This window comes from Gymnodraco acuticeps, unplaced genomic scaffold, assembly GCF_902827175.1.
Source record: "Gymnodraco acuticeps unplaced genomic scaffold, fGymAcu1.1, whole genome shotgun sequence".
Classification (NCBI taxonomy): Eukaryota; Metazoa; Chordata; class Actinopteri; order Perciformes; family Bathydraconidae; genus Gymnodraco; species Gymnodraco acuticeps.
In genome coordinates this window covers 1,841,811-1,867,378 of record NW_022992059.1, presented here as the reverse complement: position 1 = coordinate 1,867,378, position 25,568 = coordinate 1,841,811, and the positions used below count along the sequence as shown (strand labels likewise).

Genomic DNA, 25,568 nt, shown 5'->3' with positions numbered 1-25,568 from the left:
GATCATTTTTGCTATCAATTAGCCAGTACTAATACTTGAATAAAAACATTCAAAATGAGCTGAAAGCTGAATTTAGATGTATCTCTCTCCATTCATCTGACTGAGACGAGACGCTGCCGTGACTAAATGCAGGACAAAAGACACTGCTCAAGATTTTAACCTTGTTAGTTGAGATTAAAGTCATAGCCTGCAAAGAACATAATATACCATGATTGGTAATTGTTTTTTATTTACAAAATGTATGTCAGCAACTTAGTTGAAATTGTAATAAATTACATTATTAAAAACTAAATTCTATGACGACAGGTGTAAGGACAGCCTTTGCCACACTATCACGTATGGCATTATCATAGACACTTCTTCAGTAGGGGGCCACAGGGGGGTCCAAGTGCAGTGTTACAGGGGTACTCACCCCTTTTGCCCCCCACACCAACCTAGAACTGCCCATGCGTGACAGGGGGAATTGGAGGCGGGGCTAAAGGAAAACAGGTTAGCACACTTTATGGACCCACTGGAAGAGGATGATCCGCGTATTTATGTTCTCCATAGTCAGGATATTTGTCTTCATGAGCCACTGAGCAACCCTCCTCTAACTCTGCATTCAGTTCTCTCTCTAACATCCATTAATATTGCTCACAGTTTTGGTGAGTGGTGACTTTGCCTCTGTGCTTGTGTAACATGAATTTGTTATTTGTTGTACGCTCCTCCATGTTTAGCTTGAACTGCCCAGTAGCAGTTCAGAGCACAATCACCTAGGTTTTTTTTCTGAATTGATTTCCAGATGACGACAAGTTTGTAAAATCAGTCAGTGGATTTGATGTTTTTTTGTCCCTTTAGCCATCAGGCTGCACAATCATGTAACCCTGTTGCCCATAAAAATAACCTGCACTGAACATTAATAATAGTTGCACTGTATGCACAAACCACTTTCAGCCACACTGGTCCATGCACATTTAAATGTATATTTAACCTTGTTCACATCTGTTCATAAGTACATTCACCTGATCAGAGTTTACTTTTCTTATTTCTATTCATACTATTAATACATGTTATTCTTATTATATTTTGTTCTTGTTTGTATCCTTAATATCCCTGTTTATAAGGGTTAGGGTTAAGGTGCATCTTATCTTATAATAAATATATTATACTACACTTACAGCCCATGCTGGTTCGGCAAAATGTCCACACTCACCTTCCATTTCCTTCTGGCGTTGAACTTCTTAAAGCTCTTCATATTGATTGAAGATCGATTCCTTTTGGCCACCTGTGTGCGTGTGATGGGCTGCAACAGAGAGCAGTTGTATTGACACACACACACACACACACAACACACACACACACCACACACACACACACACACACACCACACACACACACACACACACACACACACACACACAACACACACACACACACACACACACACACACACACACACACACACACACACACACACACACACACACACACACACACACACACACACACACACACACACACACACACACACACACACACAGACGCAGGTGTAGTCATGACTCACCTTAATCCATGGGTGCAGCAGACACTCCTCTGCCGTCATCCTCTCACTGCAACACACAGAGACACAGACGTGGTTCACCAACTGGGGTAATTAACTAGTTAACTAACATGAAATATACTTTATTTATAATTACATGTGTGAGCTAACAGAAAAAGCAGAAAACACAAGCATAATGCATATATGATATTAATATGCATTTGTAATCATAGTTTTACAGGTTAAATGAGTGTGTGAAAGAGTGTTGTTTTTGCTACCGTCATAAAGTACATGCTGTTGTTTGTGAACAACCACCCCAAAGTGCTCCTGTGGGGATCGTCCACAGTACTGAGTATGTGAGTCGCTTGGATAAAAGCGTCTAACAAGTGACATTGTCATGTAATGTAACAAAGGTCATTTGTTGGAGCAGATCGCCAAACGTTAAATGATGCTGCCGGTGAGTGTTGGACTTTTATCTCCATTCGTGGATTGTCCTGCTCGCTCAAGATATAGTAGAAACACTATAAAAGCGTTGGGATGAAGCTCTTCGAGGGGGCTCTGCCCAACACCCTGCCAGATAAAGATGTTATGTGGACATCCTGTGGCTCTAGGGGTAACTGCCTGTGATGTCTGCATCTCATTTTTCATAAAGGATAGACATGTATTTAGCTTTAAAAGCTGCACTCAGTAACTTTTGTCCTGATATTTAAATACAGATGATCATTCTGCTTCGAGATTTGTCTTGGCAGATGAGAAGCGCTATATAAATCAAATGTATTATTATCATTCTCCTCTCCTGAATTAGACAACTCCTTCTAACACAACAGGTGGAGGTAGCAGTTTCTTCATTTGGCTTGACCGGATATAACAGAAGCCTAGTGCTGGAAAGTAGCTAGATATATTTATAGATTTCTTCATTTATTTGAATAGACAGTGGATATTGTATCTATAAATGTCCATCTTGCTGCACATAATCACATCAGTGTCTCCTGCTGCTAAACTGAACCCGTGTGCTGCGTGGCTCACAGGGTCTCCTCTGTGTTTACAGCTTTGCCTTTATCCCACTGTTTCAGCGACTGTGAGGCAAACATGAGCGGTTAGTCAATGTTTTGAATAACCGCTCAAGTGTATATACTTTGAAATCCCTCAATGGCCTGGCCCCGCCCTCCCTCTCTGAGCTGCTACACCCCCACACACCCACCCACCTTCTCAGGTCAGCTGATCACCTGCTCCTGAATGCACTCAGCACAAAGTCAAAGCTCAAAGGGGGGCCGTACTGTCGCTGCTGCAGCCCCTAAACTGTGGACCGCTCTGCCCCCCCCACATTAGCGAGGCTTCTTCACTGTCCGTTTTTTAAATGTTCATAAAACCCAACGTTAGCATTCTGCACTTTGTAGATGGTTGCTTTTAAATGGTATATTGTTTTTACTTTATGGCTATTCTTTTTCTGTTCTTACCTTTATTTGTTTTTGTTTTGTGAACTGTTGTGTGGTTCTCTGTTCAGCACTTTGCTCTGGAGGCTGTAAAGTGCTTTATAAATCAAGTTGGATTGGATTACAGTGGTGCTGAGGATTTATAGTGCTGGAAGTCCATCTGACTTTCTTTACTTTAGACAGTTAAATCACTGCATTATCATCATCATAGTCATTACAGCATGCAGGTTGTGGTTGCTTAGTAACCAAACAGTTAACCTGCTAGCTGATATGGACTAATGCCTGAAGGTACATAATGAGTTGTGTCTATGTTGTGTTTGCAGACTTCTTTGATATTTGTATTTCAGTCAAAGTTTCTGAATGTAAAGAAATGTGTGTTTTCCGATGCAGCACTCATTAGACAGAGCCTTCAGTATGCAGCCACATTGCACTGATGGACGTGTGTTTCTGGAATATATTTTAAACTAATGCACACAAGTCTCTTTTGTGTCTAAGAGTGCAACCCCCCATGACAGATCGTGTACCTATACCACATACCTGGGATCTTTCACCAGCAGCTTCTGGATGAAGTCTTTGGCCATGGAGCTGGTCATGCTGAAGTACTGAGCAGCGAACTCGTAGTTCATGATGATGATGTTCCTCAGCGTTTCATCATCAGTGTCCCCTTGGAAGGGTGACAGACCACTCAATCTGAGGACAGAGAGCACAGCAGGAGTGAGACGGCAATATATATCTGCAAGGTATATGTCTCTGTGATTCCACTCCAGATAACAGATCAAAGTGGAAGGGTATCATCAGGCTTGGGGGGTAACAGGATTACATAATCAGGATACAATAAAAGTAACTGTATTCATTTACAGTTACATAAAAACAGATGTAAGAAGATTACTGTAGTTGATAACTAATCAGGGTTACCGTGTCCAAAAAAGAGCATCTAGTGTTTGTTGTAAAGGGTCAGATGTTCTCTCTTCTCTGTAAGCTGTACTGTTCTGTAGGCTAACACTTTAAGAGTGAGTCTATACTTCTACTGCCTGAATCTGCTTCATGGTTTTCACTTTCTTTGCTTCATTTGTTCTGTTTTTAATTCAGCAGGTGAACCTGTATGTTCATAAAATAGTGTGTGTGAGCTTAACTGTGTGTATTAAACTAAAACGGAGCATTTTCTGTCAGCTCAGGTTTGATTCCTGCTTTTTGAAACTGTAGGATGTGCTCATGTGTTTCATTGTTGGTGTACAGGCTGCTGTCTGAATCTGCTGAGTGAAAGGCAGGTCTTCCTATCAATAAGATCATTTCTGATCCTAAATATCCTGGCTTCTTCTTTCCTAAGGTCACATTGTTCTGTTGTCTTACATAATACAAGAGTAAAGAAGTATCAATACGATGTTTAACTTCAGTTAAACATCGTATTGATATTTAGTTTCTCTTGTTTTTATTTGCTTTGCATTTGATATTGAGGTAATTCAGAAGTAAAGTAATGTTTTTTTAACAGGTAACTAGTAATTAGCTGTACTACTAAATGGAATACATTTCTGAAGTTACCCTCCCAAGCCTGTGTAATACACATGATGGTTAACGATCAACACACACAGTGGCTGAATTCAGAGTATCAATGAGTCAGCAGATGCTTATACAGTATGTCAGATCATTAGAAAATTACAATAACGTGTGTAATGTCTACAAGAACTGACATGCCCCCCCCAACACAGCAACACTAACAACTTACAGTATGAAGGTAATAACTCCGATGCTCCTGCAGCAGAAAGAAACACAAGACGCACACAGTCATACACGTTTCATTAGTGTGTGACAAACAGAGCACAAATGCTGCCTTCTCAAAACGTCACGGACAGACTGCTGACAGATGCTGACAGATGCTGACAGATGTTGGACAGTGTACGGAGGCTGACAGGGCAACAACATTTCCATTAGGAGAAACGTACTGCAGTTTCAGAAATTATGCAAATATAAAAACACAAATATACCAAAACACATGCAAATGGTGAAACGTGTCCACCAACTTGAGGAAACGTGCAGCGTTTACTAAAAGCTGCATAAACCAAACGCTGCACGAAGTTCAAAACACAACGGAGACCAGGGGACACTAAAGAGTGATGCACACAGCTGGGAGACCAGGGGACACTAAAGAGTGACGCACACAGCTGGGAGACCAGGGGACACTAAAGAGTGACGCACACAGCTGGGAGACCAGGGGGACACTAAAGAGTGACGCCACACAGCTGGGAGACCAGGGGACACTAAAGAGTGACGCACACAGCTGGGAGACCAGGGGACACTAAAGAGTGACGCACACAGCTGGGAGACCAGGGGACACTAAAGAGTGACGCACACAGCTGGGAGACCAGGGGACACTAAAGAGTGACGCACACAGCTGGGAGACCAGGGGACACTAAAGAGTGACGCACACAGCTGGGAGACCAGGGGACACTAAAGAGTGACGCACACAGCTGGGAGACCAGGGGACACTAAAGAGTGACGCACACAGCTGGGAGACCAGGGGACACTAAAGAGTGACGCACACAGCTGGGAGACCAGGGGACACTAAAGAGTGACGCACACAGCTGGGAGACCAGGGGACACTAAAGAGTGACGCACACAGCTGGGAGACCAGGGGACACTAAAGAGTGACGCACACAGCTGGGAGACCAGGGGACACTAAAGAGTGACGCACACAGCTGGGAGACCAGGGGACACTAAAGAGTGACGCACACAGCTGGGAGACCAGGGGACACTAAAGAGTGACGCACACAGCTGGGAGACCAGGGGACACTAAAGAGTGACGCACACAGCTGGGAGACCAGGGGACACTAAAGAGGGACGCACACAGCTGGGAGACCAGGGGACACTAAGAGTGACGCACACAGCTGGGAGACCAGGGGACACTAAAGAGTGACGCACACAGCTGGGAGACCAGGGGACACTAAAGAGTGAGCACACGCTTGGAGAACCAGGGGACACTAAAGAGTGACGCACACAGCCTGGGAGACCAGGGGACACTAAAGAGTGACGCACACAGCTGGGAGACCAGGGGACACTAAAGAGTGACGCACACAGCTGGGAGACCAGGGGACACTAAAGAGTGACGCACACAGCTGGGAGACCAGGGGACACTAAAGAGTGACGCACACAGCTGGGAGAACCAGGGGACACTAAAGAGTGACGCACACAAGCTGGGAGACCAGGGGACACTAAAGTGATGCACACAGCTGGAAGACCAGGGGACACTAAAAAGTGATGCACACAGCTGGGAGACCAGGGGACACTAAAAGTGACTGCACACAGCTGGGAGACCAGGGGACACTAAAGAGTGACGCCACACAAGCTGGGAGACCAGGGGGACACTAAAGAGTGACGCACACAGCTGGGAGACCAGGGGACACTAAAGAGTGACGCACACAGCTGGGAGAACCAGGGGACACTAAAGAGTGACGCACACGCTGGGAGACCAGGGGACACAGCTGGGAGACCAGGGGACACTAAAGAGTGACGCACACAACTGGGAGACCAGGGGACACTAAAGAGTGACGCACACAGCTGGGAGACCAGGGGACACTAAAGAGTGATGCACACAACTGGGAGACCAGGGGACACTAAAGAGTGACGCACACAGCTGGGAGACCAGGGGACACTAAAAAGTGATGCACACAACTGGGAGACCAGGGGACACTAAAGAGTGATGCACACAGCTGGGAGACCAGGGGACACTAAAGAGTGTTGCACACAGCTGGGAGACCAGGGGACACTAAAGAGTGACGCACACAGCTGGGAGACCAGGGGACACTAAAGAGTGACGCACACAGCTGGGAGACCAGGGGACACTAAAGAGTGATGCACACAGCTGGGAGACCAGGGGACACTAAAAAGTGATGCACACAGCTGGGAGACCAGGGGACACTAAAGAGTGATGCACACAGCTGGGAGACCAGGGGACACTAAAAAGTGATGCACACAGCTGGGAGACCAGGGGACACTAAAGAGTGACGCACACAGCTGGGAGACCAGGGGACACTAAAGAGTGACGCACACAGCTGGGAGACCAGGGGACACTAAAGAGTGATGCACACAGCTGGGAGACCAGGGGACACTAAAAAGTGATGCACACAGCTGGGAGACCAGGGGACACTAAAGAGTGATGCACACAGCTGGGAGACCAGGGGACACTAAAGAGTGACGCACACAGCTGGGAGACCAGGGGACACTAAAAAGTGACGAACACAGCTGGGAGACCAGGGGACACTAAAGAGTGACGCACACAGCTGGGAGACCAGGGGACACTAAAAAGTGATGCACACAGCTGGGAGACCAGGGGACACTAAAAAGTGACGCACACAGCTGGGAGACCAGGGGACACTAAAGAGTGACGCACACAGCTGGGAGACCAGGGGACACTAAAAAGTGATGCACACAGCTGGGAGACCAGGGGACACTAAAAAGTGACGCACACAGCTGGGAGACCAGGGGACACTAAAGAGTGACGCACACAGCTGGGAGACCAGGGGACACTAAAGAGTGATGCACACAGCTGGGAGACCAGGGGACACTAAAGAGTGATGCACACAGCTGGGAGACCAGGGGACACTAAAAAGTGATGCACACAGCTGGGAGACCAGGGGACACTAAAGAGTGACGCACACAGCTGGGAGACCAGGGGACACTAAAGAGTGACGCACACAGCTGGGAGACCAGGGGACACTAAAGAGTGACGCACACAGCTGGGAGACCAGGGGACACTAAAGAGTGACGCACACAGCTGGGACGGAGCGCTAGGTGACGTTCAGGATTATAAAGCTGAACAACTGTCTCTGTTGTTGGAAACGTACCTAACATTTTTGATAGGCTTATTTTAACAATGTGATCACATGACTCCTTCTGATGTTACTGCAGATCTGCTGTAAGCTAGCTAGCTAACGTAGCTAACCTAGTCATTTCAGATATACTGACGAACACTTTCAGTTATGAGATGACTAACTCTGAGACAGAGACAGTTGTTCAGCTTTATAATCGTGAACGTCAAAGAGTGCTCTGGTTTCCGTTGTGTTTTCAGCTTCTTGCAGTGTTTGGTTTATGCAGCTTTTAGTTATAGCTGTGTATGTTTCCTCAAGTTGGTGGGGATGTTTCCCCATTTGCATGTGTTTTGGCACACTTGTGTTTTTATATTTACAATCGTTTGTGCAGCGCGTTTCTCCGAATGTAAATGTTCGAGGCCGCTGTCGGTGTGGGGGGGGGGGGTAACACTGAGCTTTGTCCCCCCTACTGAAGAAAAGTCTACGATGATACCATATGTGATAGTGTGGCAGCAAAGGTTGTCCTTACACTTGACATCATAGAATTTAGTTTCAACTAAGTTACTGACACAAACCTTGTAAATAAAAAACAATTACCAATCACGGTATATTGTGTTTTTTGCAGGCTATTCAATTAGTAGAGAAGGCCTCAGGACAGCCCGACATGTCTAACAGAATAATATGCTCTCCCTCTATAGACAGCAAATAGAGAGATGCTGAAAATAGTCCAACACTTTTTGGAATCACAGCGTGGGGTGTACAATAATGAGATGTGGAAATGTGCTCACCACATATCTGCTGCTGTGCTCAGAGGGTCACTGGTGATCACCTCAGGGGCTGTGACAGAGAGAGACAGAGCCAGTGATGCTTTTGTAAAAACTGTGGCCGTTACATTCATGCTAACAAAGCATATTCAATTCAATTAAACTATTAAGCAAGCAAAGAAGAGAGGCAGAGATAGAGATGGAGAGATCCCATGAGCAGTAGCTGAATCAAAGATGAGCCACTGAACAGAAGTGGAGATTCAACCTTAAAAGTGGCATATCTTGTAATAAAATAATATTTCTTCCATTGTTATTAATGTAATGTCTTTAAGGACTACCCAATTACTCCCATAATGTAAAGAAACAAGGGAAAAATAGAAACATAGAAAATGTTCTCATATTTAAGCTTGCATAAAGATCTTGCAATGGTTAATGTTGGATTTATTTTGTCTGGCAGTGGTACAAAACAATACGGAAAAATACAATAAATGATCAAAATAAGATAAAAAAAACCATGAAGTGCTCGTACAAAGAAAACAATATTTTGAGATAGTACATCTTAGATGATATTAATGAATGATTTCATATCTGTACATGGTATTGGAGGAATCTACCAGATCTAAAAAAGAACTCTTCCTCCTCACCAATGTACTGCGGGGTGCCGCTGGAGCTCCTGTACTCCTCCCCCTGATGGAAGCGGTGTGCGAGGCCGAAGTCGATGAGTTTGATGTTGGGGTGCGGGGCCACTCTGTCTGACAGCATGATGTTTTCTGGCTGGATGGAGAGAGAAATGATATCACAGCTGTGTTTGAAACATCATCAGCAGCAGGCAGTGTCAGTTAGCTGGTACCTTGAGGTCAAAGTGTACGATGTTCTTGCTGTGCATGAACCCCAGCCCCTTCAGGATCTGCTCCATGAACTCGATAGCCTCACTCTCCAGCAGGTTCTCCTTTTCAGCAATGAAGTCAAACAGCTCCCCTCCAGTAACACTGAAAACAGAGGAGTGTCTTACAGTCAGGTGTTTCTCTTATTCTGACCAAACCCTGAACAGGACAGGGACAAAGCAGCAGAACATCATACAGGGAAAGACAACAGTAGAGATCGTCCATATAGCGAATTTCTCTGAACATCGTTTCTTTCAGTTGATTCCAATGAGCACAGAGCGCGTTCTTTTTATGAGCGCACTGCTTTTTTTGAGCTTTGAGTTGAAAATATTACACTTTCCAGAAAAGTGCTGGTGAGGCCACAATAGAAATTGGAGGACAAGCTTGTTTTTGGCCGTGTCTTTCAGATGGAAGCCATCATAACTGTAAAGGAAACCTCTGGAGCAAGGACTCGAAACACAATGAGAACACAGGAGAGCTCGACTTGATGGCAGACACTCAAGGTTTATTGGAAGTTACGGCCGCAGAATTGAGAGACGTTTTCTGCAGCCACGAAGTGACACAGCTCCGGCATAATTCTGAAGATCTCTCCCATATCCTAAGTATTTATCTAGTTCTAGAAAATTAATGAATAAAGAGAGAAAGTGGCAGCCGAGGTTGCATGCCCAAACGTTGTCTAAAGGAGTAGAGTGATTAAAAGGCTGAGGCCTTGGTTCATATTATTCTGAGCAGCAACAAAGACCAAAAAGCTTTTTTGTCTGAGCAGATCAGCCGGACTGATCGGTGAAGCTCATTCATACAAAGTCTGAGAGAAGCAGCTTCCAATTGGTGCTCAAGGTAATAAAACAAATATAAAGTAGCCCGTATACACTAGAATTGCATCATTGGATTTTATTATCTGTCTAACAACAGCGGTGATACGTTGTCTAGATATTGTTGTCATAGATACAAACTCCGCCCATCCAGCACAGAGATCTTGGTGATGCATCCGTCACTTCCTGGGTTGACTTCTGCGATGCTGTCCCCTAAATCCCCAACAAGCACCAAATAATACTGAACCCCCCCCCCCCATCCTCCTCCAACTGGTTCATACCTGTTGACTACAAAAACGTCCTGCTCACCTCCAAAGCCCTCCACAGCCTGCCCCCCCTCTCACTGCCCTCCTTCAGGATGACCCCCCCCCTGCTCCCTCCGCTAGTGCTAGTCTTTCAGCCGCACTGCGCCCAGACTCTGGAAGTCCCCCCCCCCACACATCAGACAGTCTGACATCACCACCACATTCAAATCCACCTCAAAACCATACCCATCTGCTTTTTAAATGTTATGAGTTATATGTTCATCCTCACTTGCATCACTATTGCAAATCTGTAACATTTAAAGAGGAATTATTCTGCTCAGATTTGTATGTTGTGCCTCTACTGTGGCATGTATCCATACTTTAATGTTCAAAAAGGTCTTGTGTCTTGAGTGTTACGCAGTGATGTCACTATGTTCCGGAAGTAAGAAATAGTACTTCTTTTATGCATTGTAAGGGGCCCTTGGGTGTCTTGAAAGGCGCCTCCAAATAAACGTTATTATTATAATTATTTAATATCTAAAAAAGCACAGGGAGCGTTTTTGGAGCGCCTTTCTGTCAGAAAAGACGTGATTGGCTCTAAGGGGTTCGGGTTGTTAGCTTTTGAGATGTGTTTAAGCTAAGTGCCTGAGAGTGATGTTTTTTCATACATTATAGACATGTATTTAGCTTTAAAGCTGCACTCAGTAACTTTTGTCCTGATATTTAAATACAGATGATCATTCTGCTTCGAGATTTGTCTTGGCAGATGAGAAGCGCTATATAAATCAAATGTATTATTATCATTCTCCTCTCCTGAATTAGACAACTCCTTCTAACACAACAGGTGGAGGTAGCAGTTCTTCATTTGGCTGACCGGATAAACAGAAGCCTAGTGCTGGAAAGTAGCTAGATATATTTATAGATTTCTTCATTTATTTGAATAGACAGTGGATATTGTATCTATAAATGTCCATCTTGCTGCACATAATCACATCAGTGTCTCCTGCTGCTAAACTGAACCCGTGTGCTGCGTGGCTCACAGGGTCTCCTCTGTGTTTACAGCTTTGCCTTTATCCCACTGTTTCAGCGACTGTGAGGATTTACGGTGCTGAAAATCTGTCTCTCTTTGTTCTGACTGTGTTCAGATTAGACAGTGAGATTTGCTGCAAAATGACTCCAACTTCATCATCATAGTCATTGCAGCATGCAGGTTTTGGTTGCTTAGTAACAACATGAGTGACCTAAAGCAGCTTGGAAAAATAATGAATGTGGCAAGACTGAAGAGGATGATTAACCATGGAGGGAAAGAAGGATGAACAAGAGTTCTGATTGATGAAGTGAATGAAAGATAACACAATGAATGATATATGTCGTGGAACATACAACTGCTAGGAGAAGAAGGCACACACAATTTTAGATAGAGTTGATCTTTATTATTCTTGAGTTATGTTTTTATCATCACCTTCAATACTATGGCAGATATGTCACATTTAAAGAGGAATTATCCTGCTCATGTTCAGGTTCATATTCTGCTCTGATTGGGTAGCTGGCCGGCTCTGTTGTGATTGGTCAACCGCAAAGAGATGTCCCGCCCCTTAGCCTAAAATGTGTTGTTGTTAAAATGCTAACCAATAGAAGCAGAACGTGTTGCGTTCCCTCTTGGCTATGGGTACAAAGGGACAGGACACGACCAGTTTGGAATTGGTAATTGTTACCGGTGGTTTATTTGTAACCAAAACTTTGAACACAATAATATCCACACGAACAGCCTGGACCAACAACGGACCAAACTGTTACCGGGGTCTAAGCAATAGTTTCACAAAGGCTGATCTACAGGCGCTAAGCTAACCTGGGTCTAAGCTGTTTCACAATGTCAATAATCTAAATGCGGTTCTACAGGAGCTAAGCAACCTGGATCTACGCAATACACACACACAAACCCTACACTAAACACAGAATACTACGACACACTGCTAACCAGTGTGCTCGCACAGAACCCTACTGAACACACTGCTAGGCAGTCTAAGGAATCACAGAATATGGCAATGTCACAATGCGAGGCTTGAGGCGTCTGTCCCAAAATACAGAGCCTCCCGAATGGTGTCCGTGTCCGGCCTTTATGCTCCTCCCCCGGATGACGTGGCAGAAGCGGGCGGGGATTGGGTGACGTCCGTCCAATCACCGCGGATGTTACGAGGTCGGTACGGCCAATGACAGCATAGGAACCGCACAGCTCATTTACATACACACACACACAACCAGAGTTAAGGGCACAAGGTAACAGCGGCTGTAACAGTTACATAGTGATGTCATTATGTTCCGGTAGTAAACACAGGCGTTGCAGGCAGGGGGGGGGGGGGGTAGAATTTCTTAGCTCAACTTAGATCAGGGCTGTCAAACTCAATTTTGTCGCATTAGCATTATGGTTGCCATCAAAGGACCGTTTGTAAATATCCATATATAAAATATTATATATATAAAATGTGTTATATTACATATTCACCTCTGCATTGGATTATTATTGTTTTTAGTAATATATAAATAAATAGCTGCCTCTGAAAGCAGAAGTCTATGAAAAATAGTCAACATTTACAACAATAGTTAGATTTCTTAAAAAAATGATCACCATGTGTTTTATTAAAATGGGGTAACAAAAACACATGGTTGTGCATCACACAAATACTGTATGTTACATACACACATTTGTCTGTGTTATTGTTACATAACTCCCTGAATTTAAGTAACCCTCAACATATCTCATTACATATCAACCTTTTTTTAAGTGAATAATAAAGTTCTTAAATCAAGCACTATGTAAGTATTTATCATCTCCAGCTGCACACTAGACCCTCTACCCACAGCCCTTGTCAAATCCAACATCTCTGCTATAAGTCCCATGATCACCGACGTCATCAACAGCTCCCTCAAGGCTGGTCATGTTCCATCTGCTCTCTGAGGAGATAAAGGCTTGGATGCAACAACACTTCCTGCAGCTAAATAGCTCCAAAACAGAGGCTATTTTAGTGAGCACACCAAACCAGGTCCAGTCCTCCCCCATAACCCACATCACCTTTTCTTCAAAACATACCCCTCCCCACATCAGTTACTAGGGATGCTCCGATCGATCGGCGGTCGCCGATCGTGATCGGCCGATATTCACTCTCGGCCGATCGATCGGTGTATAAAGGCCGATCAGGAGAGCCGATCACATGACCTAAAATACATGACACTTTTCTCTGAAAAACAAGCTCGCCAAAATGGCTTCACCGGTCTGGCAGTATTTTAAGGTGTCCGAAAAAGACAATAAATGGTGATTTGACCGACATCTGACCTTTGATACCCACATCAAACACCTGTGCAAAACCTCCTTCTACCACCTCAGGAACATTGCAAAGCTCCGTCCCACACTCTCCCTGTCAGATGCTGAACAGCTGGTCCATGCCTTCGTCTCCTCAAGGCTCGACTACTGCAACGCTCTCCTCATCGGGACTCCTAGCGGGAGCCTTCAGAAGCTCCAATACGTACAGAACAGTGCCGCTAGGGTCCTGATGAGGGTGAGAAAGTACAACCACATCAACACCCGTCCTTCATTCCCTCCACTGGCTTCCTGTCTCATTCCGGATCGAATACAAGATCGCACTACTGACCCATCAGTGCATCCACGGGAACGCTCCTCCATACCTCAAAGAACTACACACATCACAAACCTCCACACGCAACCTCCGCTCCACAACCAACCATCTGCTTCGTCCCCCCAGGACCAAACTACGCACAATGGGGGATCGGGCAATGAAAGGTGCTTTACAAATACAATTTATTATTATTATTATTATTATTATCTGAATTCAGCTGTAATATTTTAATGTTATGAGCCAAGACTTTGGAAACACCTTGTCCCAGACCCTGATATGTTCCTATCAGCCTGTCACTCATGATTTCAGGGGGGGGGTGGAGTGGATGGGAGATGAGGAGGAGCAGAGGGAGAGGAGACGGTGATCGCTGAAGTTTCCTCCTGCTTTACACCCTTTACGCGAGAAGACGTTCTTTAGCTGAAAGACAGGACTTTACCTGAAGTTACCATCACGCAAGTTTTTGAAACTACAATCCATGTGTATTTTGGAATTTGCCGTGGCGATACCCGATGGATCTTGACAGAGTGGGAGATATTCTGTTTTGTGTCTCTGTGCCGCTGTAACTAAGTTCTGTTCCTTCGGCCTGACTTACCTATGTGCCAAACATAACATAAGGTTGGCGTCAAACAGAAACAGAAACACGTGTACTCACAGCTCCAGAACGAGCACCACCTCAGCTCGGCTCTCGAACACATCTTTGAGCGTGATGATGTTGGGGTGTTGGATAGCGTGCAGGATGTCCACCTCCTCCTCCAGCCGGCTCCGGTCCAGGCCCAGGCGGCTGCACGCGTTCTTGCGGATCTTCAAGAATTTGCCTGCCCAGTAAGTCCCGGTGGCCCGCTCATGGACCTTTCGAACCTGAGCAAAATGCCCACTGGAAGGCGTAAAGAAGCAGAGCAGGGTAAACACCAAACTTCAGAAGATTAACCTCTGCACAAACTCTGACAGACCCAGCACTATCTTTGAGGCTGGACATGCATCGTTTCATCAGAAATTCCCATAAATCAACAGCTGCATGCCCATCCACATATTTGAACAAACTAAATCTCTATCCTGGACAACCCCTCCCACCATGCAGAGCTGGTGAAGACGAGGAGTACGTTCAGCCAGAGACTCATCCCTCCTCGGCACAGCACCAAGCACCTCCAACACTCCTTGTTCCTTCAGCCATTAGGCGGCACAATAAAGGCTTGGCCCCCTCATAAAAACGTATAAAACCCATGACCTCTCCCTAAAGTACCTTTGGACTTGCACTTCAAAATGGATATGTATATATTTAACATATCCACAAATATGCATTGTATATATGTAAACACTTCATTTGAACAAGATGATACAAAATAATGTGCAACCTAGTTAAATAACTAAGTTATTATTATTTGATATTTTTGATAATAATCAAAGAGAAGGTCAAAATGATTTATCTGGAAAGTCACTGTTAAAAGGATGAATTTAGTAAATGTATAACCATGCAAAGAGATCAGCTATTTGTTTGTTCGGGATGTGAATTAAATTGTGGCATTTTAAATCCAATATGTTGGAGTACATTGGAAACACATCTGTAAAATACTTTTTAAACAGCTTGATATATCCGTACCTTCCCAGAACTTCGCCGATCTCATAGAAGTCTTCCACATTTTCAGGCTTGAAGACGGCCATGTTGCTCTGCTTCACTTCCCCTGCTCCTTTGTCACTCCGCCGCTGCTTATTTAACTGCCAACTTCAAGCCATGGTCCTCCAAACTCTAAAGTTGGAAATAAGTATTAGTAACAGCAACATGTCAAGAAGGACATATACAGTAAGCACACATCATACAAATGCTGCAGGGTATCTGCAATTTCAAGAACAGGTTTTTTAAAGAGGCCCTTTTCCGTATCCTGTAGTGTGTTATACTGTATAGGTTTGTGTGCATGTAAATGGTCTTCCCTCCAGAAGAAGTCTTCCCCGAGCCTGAAACACCTCCACAGGCAGTATGAGAGAAACATGAATACCTTTCTGAACTTTAAAACATGGAGACATGTCCCAGTAGACATTAAATACTAAATTGAATCTGAAAATGAGAATAATATGTCCTCTAAGTAAAGTTTTTAAAAAATACTTAAAAGTTATAATATACGACAACAAACTAGACTATAACACTGTTATAAAGTTGTAATATTCAGTGCAGCTAAGGTGCTGGCGTGTTCAGTAAGAGTGCACTGTGGAGACAATTTAGGTAGGAACTCATCAGGAGTGAAAAAGATCCGGGAGCGTGTCCTTCATGAAAAACTGTTCTTTATAATTTACAGGTTTAAAATGTTCACAGTCAATTTCAGCAACAGCAGATACAGAGGTAAGGTAGGGGGACATAACGTTACAGTCTAAAAACACCCCCCCAACAACAACAAAAGATCTACATTCAGCATTCTTTCTTTGGTGTACACACTCTGTACAGAGGAGATTCTTTGACATCTTAAATTAGATCACTGGTATTTCCATTAATTAGTGCTAACTCTTATAAGTCCTTCTCTTATGAAACATGTCACAGATGTTGACTGATAGATGGGTATAGATCGAGTTACTGAGTTTCCTCAGCAGTGAAGGATGTAGAGCAGGTGTGTCCAAACTAGAGCCCGGGCGCCAAATGCGGCCCGCGGACCATTTTGAATCGGCCCTCAGCTAATTAAAAAAGTATAATGGAATATGGGCCACAAATGAAACTTGTGCTTGTCTTATATTGTACTTCCTAAATATAAATGTAAAAATATATTACACAGTAGTATTCATGTGTTACTGTAATAAGACCACTTTTCAAATAAATTCAGTCAATTAAAGTTGGAAACATTTTCTAACATATCTTAGTTGATAAGAAAAAAGCCCAATGACTTATTTACATAACAAGCTTGAAATACACCCTTCATATTTCTCCTCATTATTATCATCAATCTGAGGTTTCTGTTTTAAGGGATGAGCTGCCAACATCATTTACCCACATTTGATTGATTTAGCTAACTTATAAGTAACTGAACTTATGAGGGAATATACCTCTAGGGAGTGGCCCAGCCCTTCGTATATGTTTCTGTATGTGGCCCTCGGTGAAAAAGGTTTGGACACCCCTGATGTAGAGAAACTAGTTTATGACTACATATGAAACTAAAGTTGCCTAAGGTAACAGATGATGACGTGTAACTCTGTCAGCCATGTTTTCTCTGATCATGGATCATTCCAGCATGTTGCTTTTGTTGCATGAATTCATTCTCTCTCTTTAATATTTGGGTGTTTTCATATTTTCTTCAGTACATTCTTCACCAATATGTCAGTCTATAAAGGTCTTTCTGTGTAAAGGTGTCTGTGACATCCGATCACACGTGGATGTAGCACTTCCTCATTTCAGGTTCTACTGTTAGTCAGCAGAGTTGGGCAAGTTACTTCCAAAATGTAACTGCAAACATCGCTGCTACAACCCGTTGCTGCAGATACACGCTTTACAACATCAGGAAGATACGTCCCCAGCTGACTCAGAAAGCGACTCAGGTTCTGGTCCAGGCTCTCGTCACCTCACGCCTAGACTACTGCAACTCCCTCCTGGCTGGTCTACCTGCATGTGCCATCCGACCTCTGCAGCTCATCCAGAATGCAGCGGCTCGTCTGGTCTTCAACCTTCCTAAATTCTCCCACACCACTCCGCTCCTCCGCTCCCTTCACTGGCTTCCGGTAACTGCTAGAATCCACTTCAAGACACTGGTACTTGCTTACCGTGCTGCGAATGGATCTGGCCCTTCGTACATCCAGGACATGGTTAAACCGTACACCCCAGCGCGTGCACTACGCTCTGCATCAGCCAAACGACTCGTTGCGCCCTCGCTGCGCAACCCAAGTTCCCATCGGCGAAAACACGTGGGTTTGCTATCCTGGCTCCAAGATGGTAGAATGAGCTCCCCATTGACATCAGGACGGCAGATAGCTTGCACATCTTCCGGCGCAGACTGAAAACTCATCTCTTTCGACTCCACTTCGAGCGATAGAACTATTAACAAAGCACTTATATACTAATAAAGGACTGGCTTACCTAAAGCCAGTTGAGTAGCACTTGAAATGTTTGGCTCTATGAAACCTGATGTACTTTATGATTCTGTTTTCTTCAAGGTTGTGTCTTCCTGGTCGAATGTACTTATTGTAAGTCGCTTTGGATAAAAGCATCAGCTAAATGCAATGTAATAATAATACATTACTTATTACTGTCTTTTTTAAGTAAGAAGTTATATTACAATATTACTGTCTCTGAAATGTAATGAGTTACAGTACTTTTATATTACTTTTGACTTACTTTCACCAAAATAACCGCAAAATAATGGCTAGGTATTTTAAATGCTAAAATGTAGTTTAGTGCAGCAACTGTGTAGGCCCTTAAGGCTACCAACAACTTTTATTACAAGGCTTAGTTGAATACTCGATTCTGATTGGTCAATTCCGTTGCTAAGGAGGATCAAGAAAGAGAAAGTAAAAGAGGGTAACGCAGCGTCCACACGGCGGTGTGCGTTGAAGCTTGCCGGTGAGCTTGTCTGAAACTCGACCAACAACCAATCACATGAATCTCCCGCCCCGGACACACAAGCAGCGGTTTGATTGGCTAGAGCTTGTACTAGCATATGATTTGATTGGCTGACGCCTCCGTCGAAGCTTCAAAAGTTGAACATTGCTCTACTTTTGCAGCGAGCACCGCGAGAAAAGCTACACTTTGCTCCCACAATGCAGTTCGGTGAAACGTGACGTCACCCCATTCAAAGTGAATGGGCAGAAGCGTTGAAGCGGCAACGCACGCCGCCGTGTGTAGGGGCCGTAACAGGAACACGGTATGGGCTCTGCAGTGTTTAAGGACTTGTTAGTGGATCAGAAACTGTGAACAGAGTTGGACAGTGCTGCCGTAAAGTTGTTGTTGTCGCAGTTCCAGCCGTTGGAAGAAATACGATAATTTTAAGTCAATAAAATCATTTCAATTAATATTGGGAGACGATTCCTTAGTTTGTTTAGTATCTGGCCGTGTAATAAGCGGGATAATGTGCAGCGGCTTGGTCATTATGGGGAAAAGAACACCCTTCAGGCTCATCAAGATCAGCCTGACTGATTACGTAAACACCAGGCTTACTAATCTGGGGTGGCTGTGGCTCAGTGGGTAGTGTGCTGGACTTGGAATCGGGATAGCAAGTTCGAGTCCCACTGCAGTCAGCATGTTGTTGTGTCCCTGAGACACTTCACCCCAAAGTGCTCCTGTGGGGATTGTCCACAGTACTGAATGTATGTTAGTCGCTTTGGATAAAAGCGTCTAACAAGTGACATGTAATGTAATGTAATCTACCGGCACAATTTGTCTCTGGTGTCGGAATGTCTCGCAATGTTAGTAGGCTACATTCAACAAAACACCATTTCATTTCGGGTTAAAATATGTTGTAACTGCATTACTGAGCATTGTAACGGGTAATATATTACCCACATTTCCTTAGTAATGCATTACATTACTTTGTTACAGCAAAAAGTTATATATTACTGTAACTCCGTTACTTTTGTAACGCGTGAACCTGAGGAGCTTTAATGTCGGTTGCAACATAACAACACCCTAAATAAACGCCAGATTAAAATAAAAATGGGGGCTCTTTCCTTTATCTCTGTCCTGCCCCCCAAATCCAAGTTTTCTATCCCATATTTTAATAATAGAATTGTTGCAAACCGTTTCCATCACCATGTAAAAAGTTGTTTTATCCTAACAGTTCCCGCCAATTCCACTCCCTTCCCGATGACACATCACTGAATTATGTTATCACACAGCTCAGCAGGGATGACATCAGCTGTGTGCAACCAACTTCCCCCACTGTTCAACTGCGTGTTGTTCATGAACATACAAGAAATGCAGCTTTTGTTATATAATTCACAGAGATATAATCAGACAGGCGATGTTTACATGTAGACTGTAGTTCTATATCAAAATACTTTATATTACATATAACCGTGTTACATATATCATCGTCGGGTCCCAGTTATGGTCACTCAAGCTTCACAGGAGGGTTCTGATGCATTCTTGACTTGAAGTAGAACTTAAATACAAAGAGCCTTTAGATTCATTCATTTCTGTAAAGTAACCTAGATAAATTGCTATTTTTTGGAATATTTAAGATATGACCTTTTGTCACACAGGTTAAAGACAAGATGCCAAACAGCCAAGCCCCCAGGAAGTGAGCCGGACCTTGTAGCAAATTGTTGTAGTGGCCAAATGGTAGGATTACAACTTCCTGTCAGTCCTTTACGTCATATGTCCCAAAAATAGTTGTTCCCATTGACTTACATTGGGAAAGAGACGTCTGTAAATCAGCGGATTATTTATTATAATTATGGTCTACGGCCCAGATACGGCTACTTTGGCTCTTGGGAGGCCGGCCAGTCTGGCTTCATGTGCCACTGAGCAACTTTCACAAGAATTAATGCGCGTCCAACGCTGATCGAGTACTCTTTAGACATCCATGCAAAGAGCATTGTCCGCCAGGGCGATATGGAGTAATAACCGAAAAATATTTATATTTTAAGATCTGATTAAAATCCACGTTCAACCATCAGACCTACCCAAAGTGAAGTTTAGCCTCTGCATTTAACCCATTAGGAGCAGTGGGCAGATATTACATCCAGACCACTTGGGGAGTAGTGTGGGAGTCCAGTGCCTTGCTCAAGGGCACCTTAGCTGTGCCAAGGAGGTAAACTCATACCTCTCTATGTACCTGTCTACACTCCAAACTTGGTCAGATCCAGAACTTGAACCAGCGACCCTTTGGTTCCAAAGCCAAGTCCCTACTGACTGAGATACTACTGCCCAATGCATGCAACAATATTCAAGGGTTAACTACTGGTTCTTTCATTAAAAATGTACATACAAATAATACAATTAGAACATGAAATCACTTTATTGTATTGCAACCTCCAAAACCAGGGAACACTTGCTACGCCATGTTAAGATATCAAACATGACGATATGTAGTATCTATCAAAAATATTGATTTAAAGTCCAGCAATAGAAAGTACTCAGCTAAAACAACCAGAGCCATTTAATAAGGATATATAAGCACGAGTCTGGACAACACAGCTGCTTTACAGATTCTGCTAAAACAGTAGCCTACAACTTCTTCTAAAAAAGTCTATCTGCCATTCCAATCTATGGAAACTATGGAGCAAGGATGTATACAGTAAGTTTTAGGATTTAGGGAAAACATTTACCCAAACATTAATGTCAACTCAATGCTACAGAAGTATTGTAAATAATAAATACCCCATCTAAGCCCAGCCCACTGGGTCATTTGTAATATCTATAAAAGGTAAGGGTTTTTCAAGAAAACAAGAAATTAGGAAGGAAATGAAACCACCTAGACAAAACATGTTTCACTTTTAACTTAACGTTGCATACACTCATGTCATAGAGCAGGCTGTGAGAAATATGCCTTAGTTTTAGTGATGTAATGTCAATGTTTGAATGTGCGTATCTGCTCAGACCCTCTCATTCCCCTGCAGCATTTCTAACCCAACCTGTTGTGACACGTAGGAAAATAACACGCACAGTCAAATAAAGCAAACTTTCTCCTGCCATAGCGACACATGCAGCTCGGGGACGGCTGCTATGTTCCGGTATTTTACACACAGAAAAAAAAACATATTCTTCGCTCACTGATTAATAAATGTAGCAGCAGGCCTCTGAAACGGGACGTACGCACCCAGTGATGCTCGGCTGCGGCTCCATGAACGGTCCTCTCCCGCCACCTGTGTCTCTTCTCTGCCGCTGGAGCTCCTCACCGACGGGGCTCGCGCTGCACTGGAGCTCTGACGGTTGGGGAATGCGGAAGCAAACTGCAGCATCCACAAATTGATGTCGGCCCAATCCCAAACCACGCCCTACACACTCCCCCCTCCGTGAGTGAACTCTGTGGAGTGTGACACTCGCAGCTCAACGAGGCTCCCTCCTTCACTAAGGCCCATTCCCAAACAGCCCCCTACACCCTACCCCTCAGTGCTTCTCAAAGTGTGGTCCGCGGACCACTGGTGGTCCGTGAGTGCCCCCTAGTGGTCCGTGAGTATATTGGTAAAATTTCACATTTGAAATAAATTAATTGATTTTTTACTCTCGCGGGAATATCTCCGCAATGGAACGAGCTTAAATTTCACTTTGATTGCATGATATAGCCCAGATAAGCACCTTCATCACACATGTTGCCACTTGTTTGTACAATTTTCAGGCGATTTGTAAAAAACGATGTGTTTTTGGATATTTGTGGAGTTAGGTGGTTCGCGAGTGTTTTTTTATTGGTTAAGTGGTCCTTGGTATGAAAAAGTTTGAGAAACACTGCCTACACCCTACCCCTCCATTTCCGCGTTCACGCGGAGGGTCCGCCATATTGAGGGCTGTTCCAAAGCAACGAGTGTGGAGGGGGAGTGGGCTATCAAGCCCTCAAACAGCGAGTCTGCAGCGGTGCTGACTTGAGACCGGTCTCTACCTGACCGGAGTCACGCTGTGTGTGTCCGTCAGGAAACAAGCTGTTAACAAGTAGTTCCAGCAAACATCCACTGATAAACTGCGATGTTAACAACCTCATGATAACCTCATATATTTTTAACTTAGGATCATACCTGTGTAGTTTAGTCTAGAAAAAGGTAAATGTGTGCATTTTATTATAAAGTTGTGTATATTTACAGACCGTTGCAAAAACTAAGAAGCTTATAAACATCAGGTTTAAAACTAAAAGAGCTTTGAAACACAATGAAAGATGTTTGGAGTTTTATTTGAGTTATTCATTTAAACTTTTTGTCTAAGAGATGCTGATTTGAAACCGTTGTTACATACAGTTACGGCATTTCCTGTTTCTGCCGGAGAGAGGGGAGGCCGTCCCAAAGCTTGCTGCTGTATTTACTCCCTCCATCTGACAGGAGGGAGCCTCGTTGAGCTGCGAGTGTGGCTACAGACGGAGTTCACTCCATCACGGAGGGGTAGGGTCGAGGGAGTGGTTTGGGATTGGGCCGGACTATTCGACTTCAGCCCACTTTTCGGCCCAATCCCAAACCACTCCCTCGACCCTACCCCTCCGTGATGGAGTGAACTCCGTCTGTAGCCACACTCGCAGCTCAACGAGGCTCCCTCCTGTCAGATGGAGGGAGTAAATACAGCAGCAAGCTTTGGGACGGCCTCCCCTCTCTCCGGCAGAAACAGGAAATCATCTTTCATTGTGTTGAAACGCGTGAACGGAGGGGTAAGGGTGTAGGGGGCGGTTTAGGAATGGGCCTTTATTTTTCATAATTCCATTAAGATATTAATTATTATATATATATATTAATATATATATATATATTAATTAAGATAATTTGTTTTTGAGAAGTGAAAAGTAAAAAAAAAAAACTTCAGAAAACAATAAATAACCTTTTTTCAGAATTCTGATTTTCATCTCTGAATTATTTTCCACATACTTGTTGTAGCCTACATACACTCACTCTGAGGTTATATTTTAAAAGCTAGTGTGCTAATGTTTTTATATATATAGTACACCATGTTTATGTCCCGTTTAGTAGATTTGTATACCAATATATAAAATTGAGTATTCTAATGTATTCTATATACAGTATGTTATAGTGTGTGGATACTAGGGGTGTAACGGTTCACAAACATTTCGGTTCGGTACGTACCTCGGTTTTTTGGTCACGGTTCGGTTCGGTACGTTTTCGGTACAGCAGAATTTTTTTTCACAAAACAAAACATATATATATATTTTTTTTTTATTATTATTAAACTGTGAATAATGTATTCACTCAAATAAATACAAAATATAATAAAATAAACATTAAGGTGCAGCATTTCGATGAACTGAAATAATCTGTATTTGAACTTTACTGTAGGCTACTAGTACTCACAAAACATAAACTATTAGTTTTGGGTTTTTAATTATTATTAAACTGTGAATATTCACTCAAATAAATACAAAATATAATAAAATAAACATTAAGGTGCAGCTTTTCGATGAACTGAAATAATCTGTATTTGAACTGTACTGTACTAGTTCCTAAGCAGCCAGCTTGACATTAGGACTTGCTTGTCATTGTATTTTCATGTTTTTTTAAAGAAAAATGAACTTGTCCACATTGCTTGCCGAAAGGGCAGATCTGCTGGCACTAACAATGTCTCCTGATGTGGAGAACACCCTCTCTCTAGGCAGGGCCGGACTGGGACAATAAGTCAGGCTGGGAATTATACACCCAGCCAGGCCACTACCAGTTTTCTTTTGTGCCATTTTCCTGGATTTATTTGTCAATATTTACAGCGTTGCTGCCCATAGTGATAGCCCTACACTTTAAATCTACTACCCCAGAATAAACATATGGACATGGGTTACTATTTCAATTTTTTTTGCAAATCTATTTAGGAACCTATCCATGTGAACATATTTTAAGTGGAGATGGACCTCAATTCCTCTAGGGGGGTCCGGGGGCATTCATTTATAGTTGTGAGTGTGTCTGTGCTCCTGAACCAGCCTCACTCATCTCCCCCCTCTCCCCCTGCTCCTCTTTGAGGCAGCAGCAAAGACTAGTTTTAGCTCTCAACAAGTTTTTAAAGTTTATCTTACCTTTTTTCACCTAGTTAATTTTTTTTAATTATTATTCATGCATATTTTACTAATCACTCCCCTTTCAAATGGAAATATGTGTTTACATAAATGGTGACCAAACCGTTTGAGACCCACTGAGATAACTCAGACTAAGTTAACTATCTAAACACTCAAGAGTCCTTTACCTCACCTGAGCTGTAGTTATCAGTCTCTCAGTCTGACAGGAGAGGACTCTCCTCCACCTTGTTGACAGTCAGCTCATTATATCCATTAGCGCCGCTAGCTAGCACCAGATGCTAACAACAACAATACACGTAACCGGTGCGCGCGCTTTCTCTCTCGCACGCTCGCGCCCGCCACACATACACACCCTCCCGAGCTTGAATGAGAGACCAATCGAGGGCTTTAGTGTATGATCTGTATGAAAGTGGCCATGTCGGCAGGCCACATCATGTAGACAGCCAGTCACCTAGTTATTTAAAAAAAATTATTATTCATGCATATTTTACTAATTACTCCCCCTTCAAATGGAAATATGTGTTTACATAAATGGTGACCAAACCGTTTGAGACCCACAGAGATAACTCAGACTAAGTTAACTATCTAAAGACTCAAGAGTCCTTTACCTCACCTGAGCTGTAGTTATCAGTCTCTCAGTCTGACAGGAGAGGACTCTCCTCCACCTTGTTGACAGTCAGCTCATTATATCCATTAGCGCCGCTAGCTAGCACCAGATGCTAACAACAACAAAACACGTAATCGGTGCGCGCGCTTTCTCTCTCGCACGCTCAGGCCCGCCACACATACACACCCTCCCGAGCTTGAATGAGAGACCAATCGAGGGCTTTAGTGTATGATCTGTATGAAAGTGGCCAT

The 25,568-nt window shown here is 43.5% G+C and overlaps 1 protein-coding gene across 2 annotated transcripts in view; it reads right to left on the bottom strand.

The window, feature by feature from the left end:
* The window catches only part of si:dkey-240h12.4 (death-associated protein kinase 2), a 29,294-nt gene extending 7,215 nt beyond the window's left edge, over positions 1–22,079 (bottom strand). The window contains exons 1-10 of one of the 2 annotated variants that reach the window (XM_034202174.1): positions 21,819–22,079; positions 15,689–15,835; positions 14,744–14,965; positions 9,369–9,507; positions 9,163–9,292; positions 8,543–8,591; positions 4,676–4,702; positions 3,490–3,642; positions 1,544–1,589; positions 1,193–1,282 (exon numbers count right to left, since the gene is read on the bottom strand). In XM_034202174.1, the coding sequence (XP_034058065.1) occupies positions 1,193–1,282; positions 1,544–1,589; positions 3,490–3,642; positions 4,676–4,702; positions 8,543–8,591; positions 9,163–9,292; positions 9,369–9,507; positions 14,744–14,965; positions 15,689–15,750 (918 nt within the window). In that variant the 5' untranslated portion in view covers positions 15,751–15,835; positions 21,819–22,079. Of the gene's footprint in view, positions 1–1,192; positions 1,283–1,543; positions 1,590–3,489; positions 3,643–4,675; positions 4,703–8,542; positions 8,592–9,162; positions 9,293–9,368; positions 9,508–14,743; positions 14,966–15,688; positions 15,836–21,772 lie in introns of both variants that reach the window. The other variant, XM_034202175.1, reaches the window with a different exon arrangement.
* Positions 22,080–25,568: the final 3,489 nt, after the last annotated feature.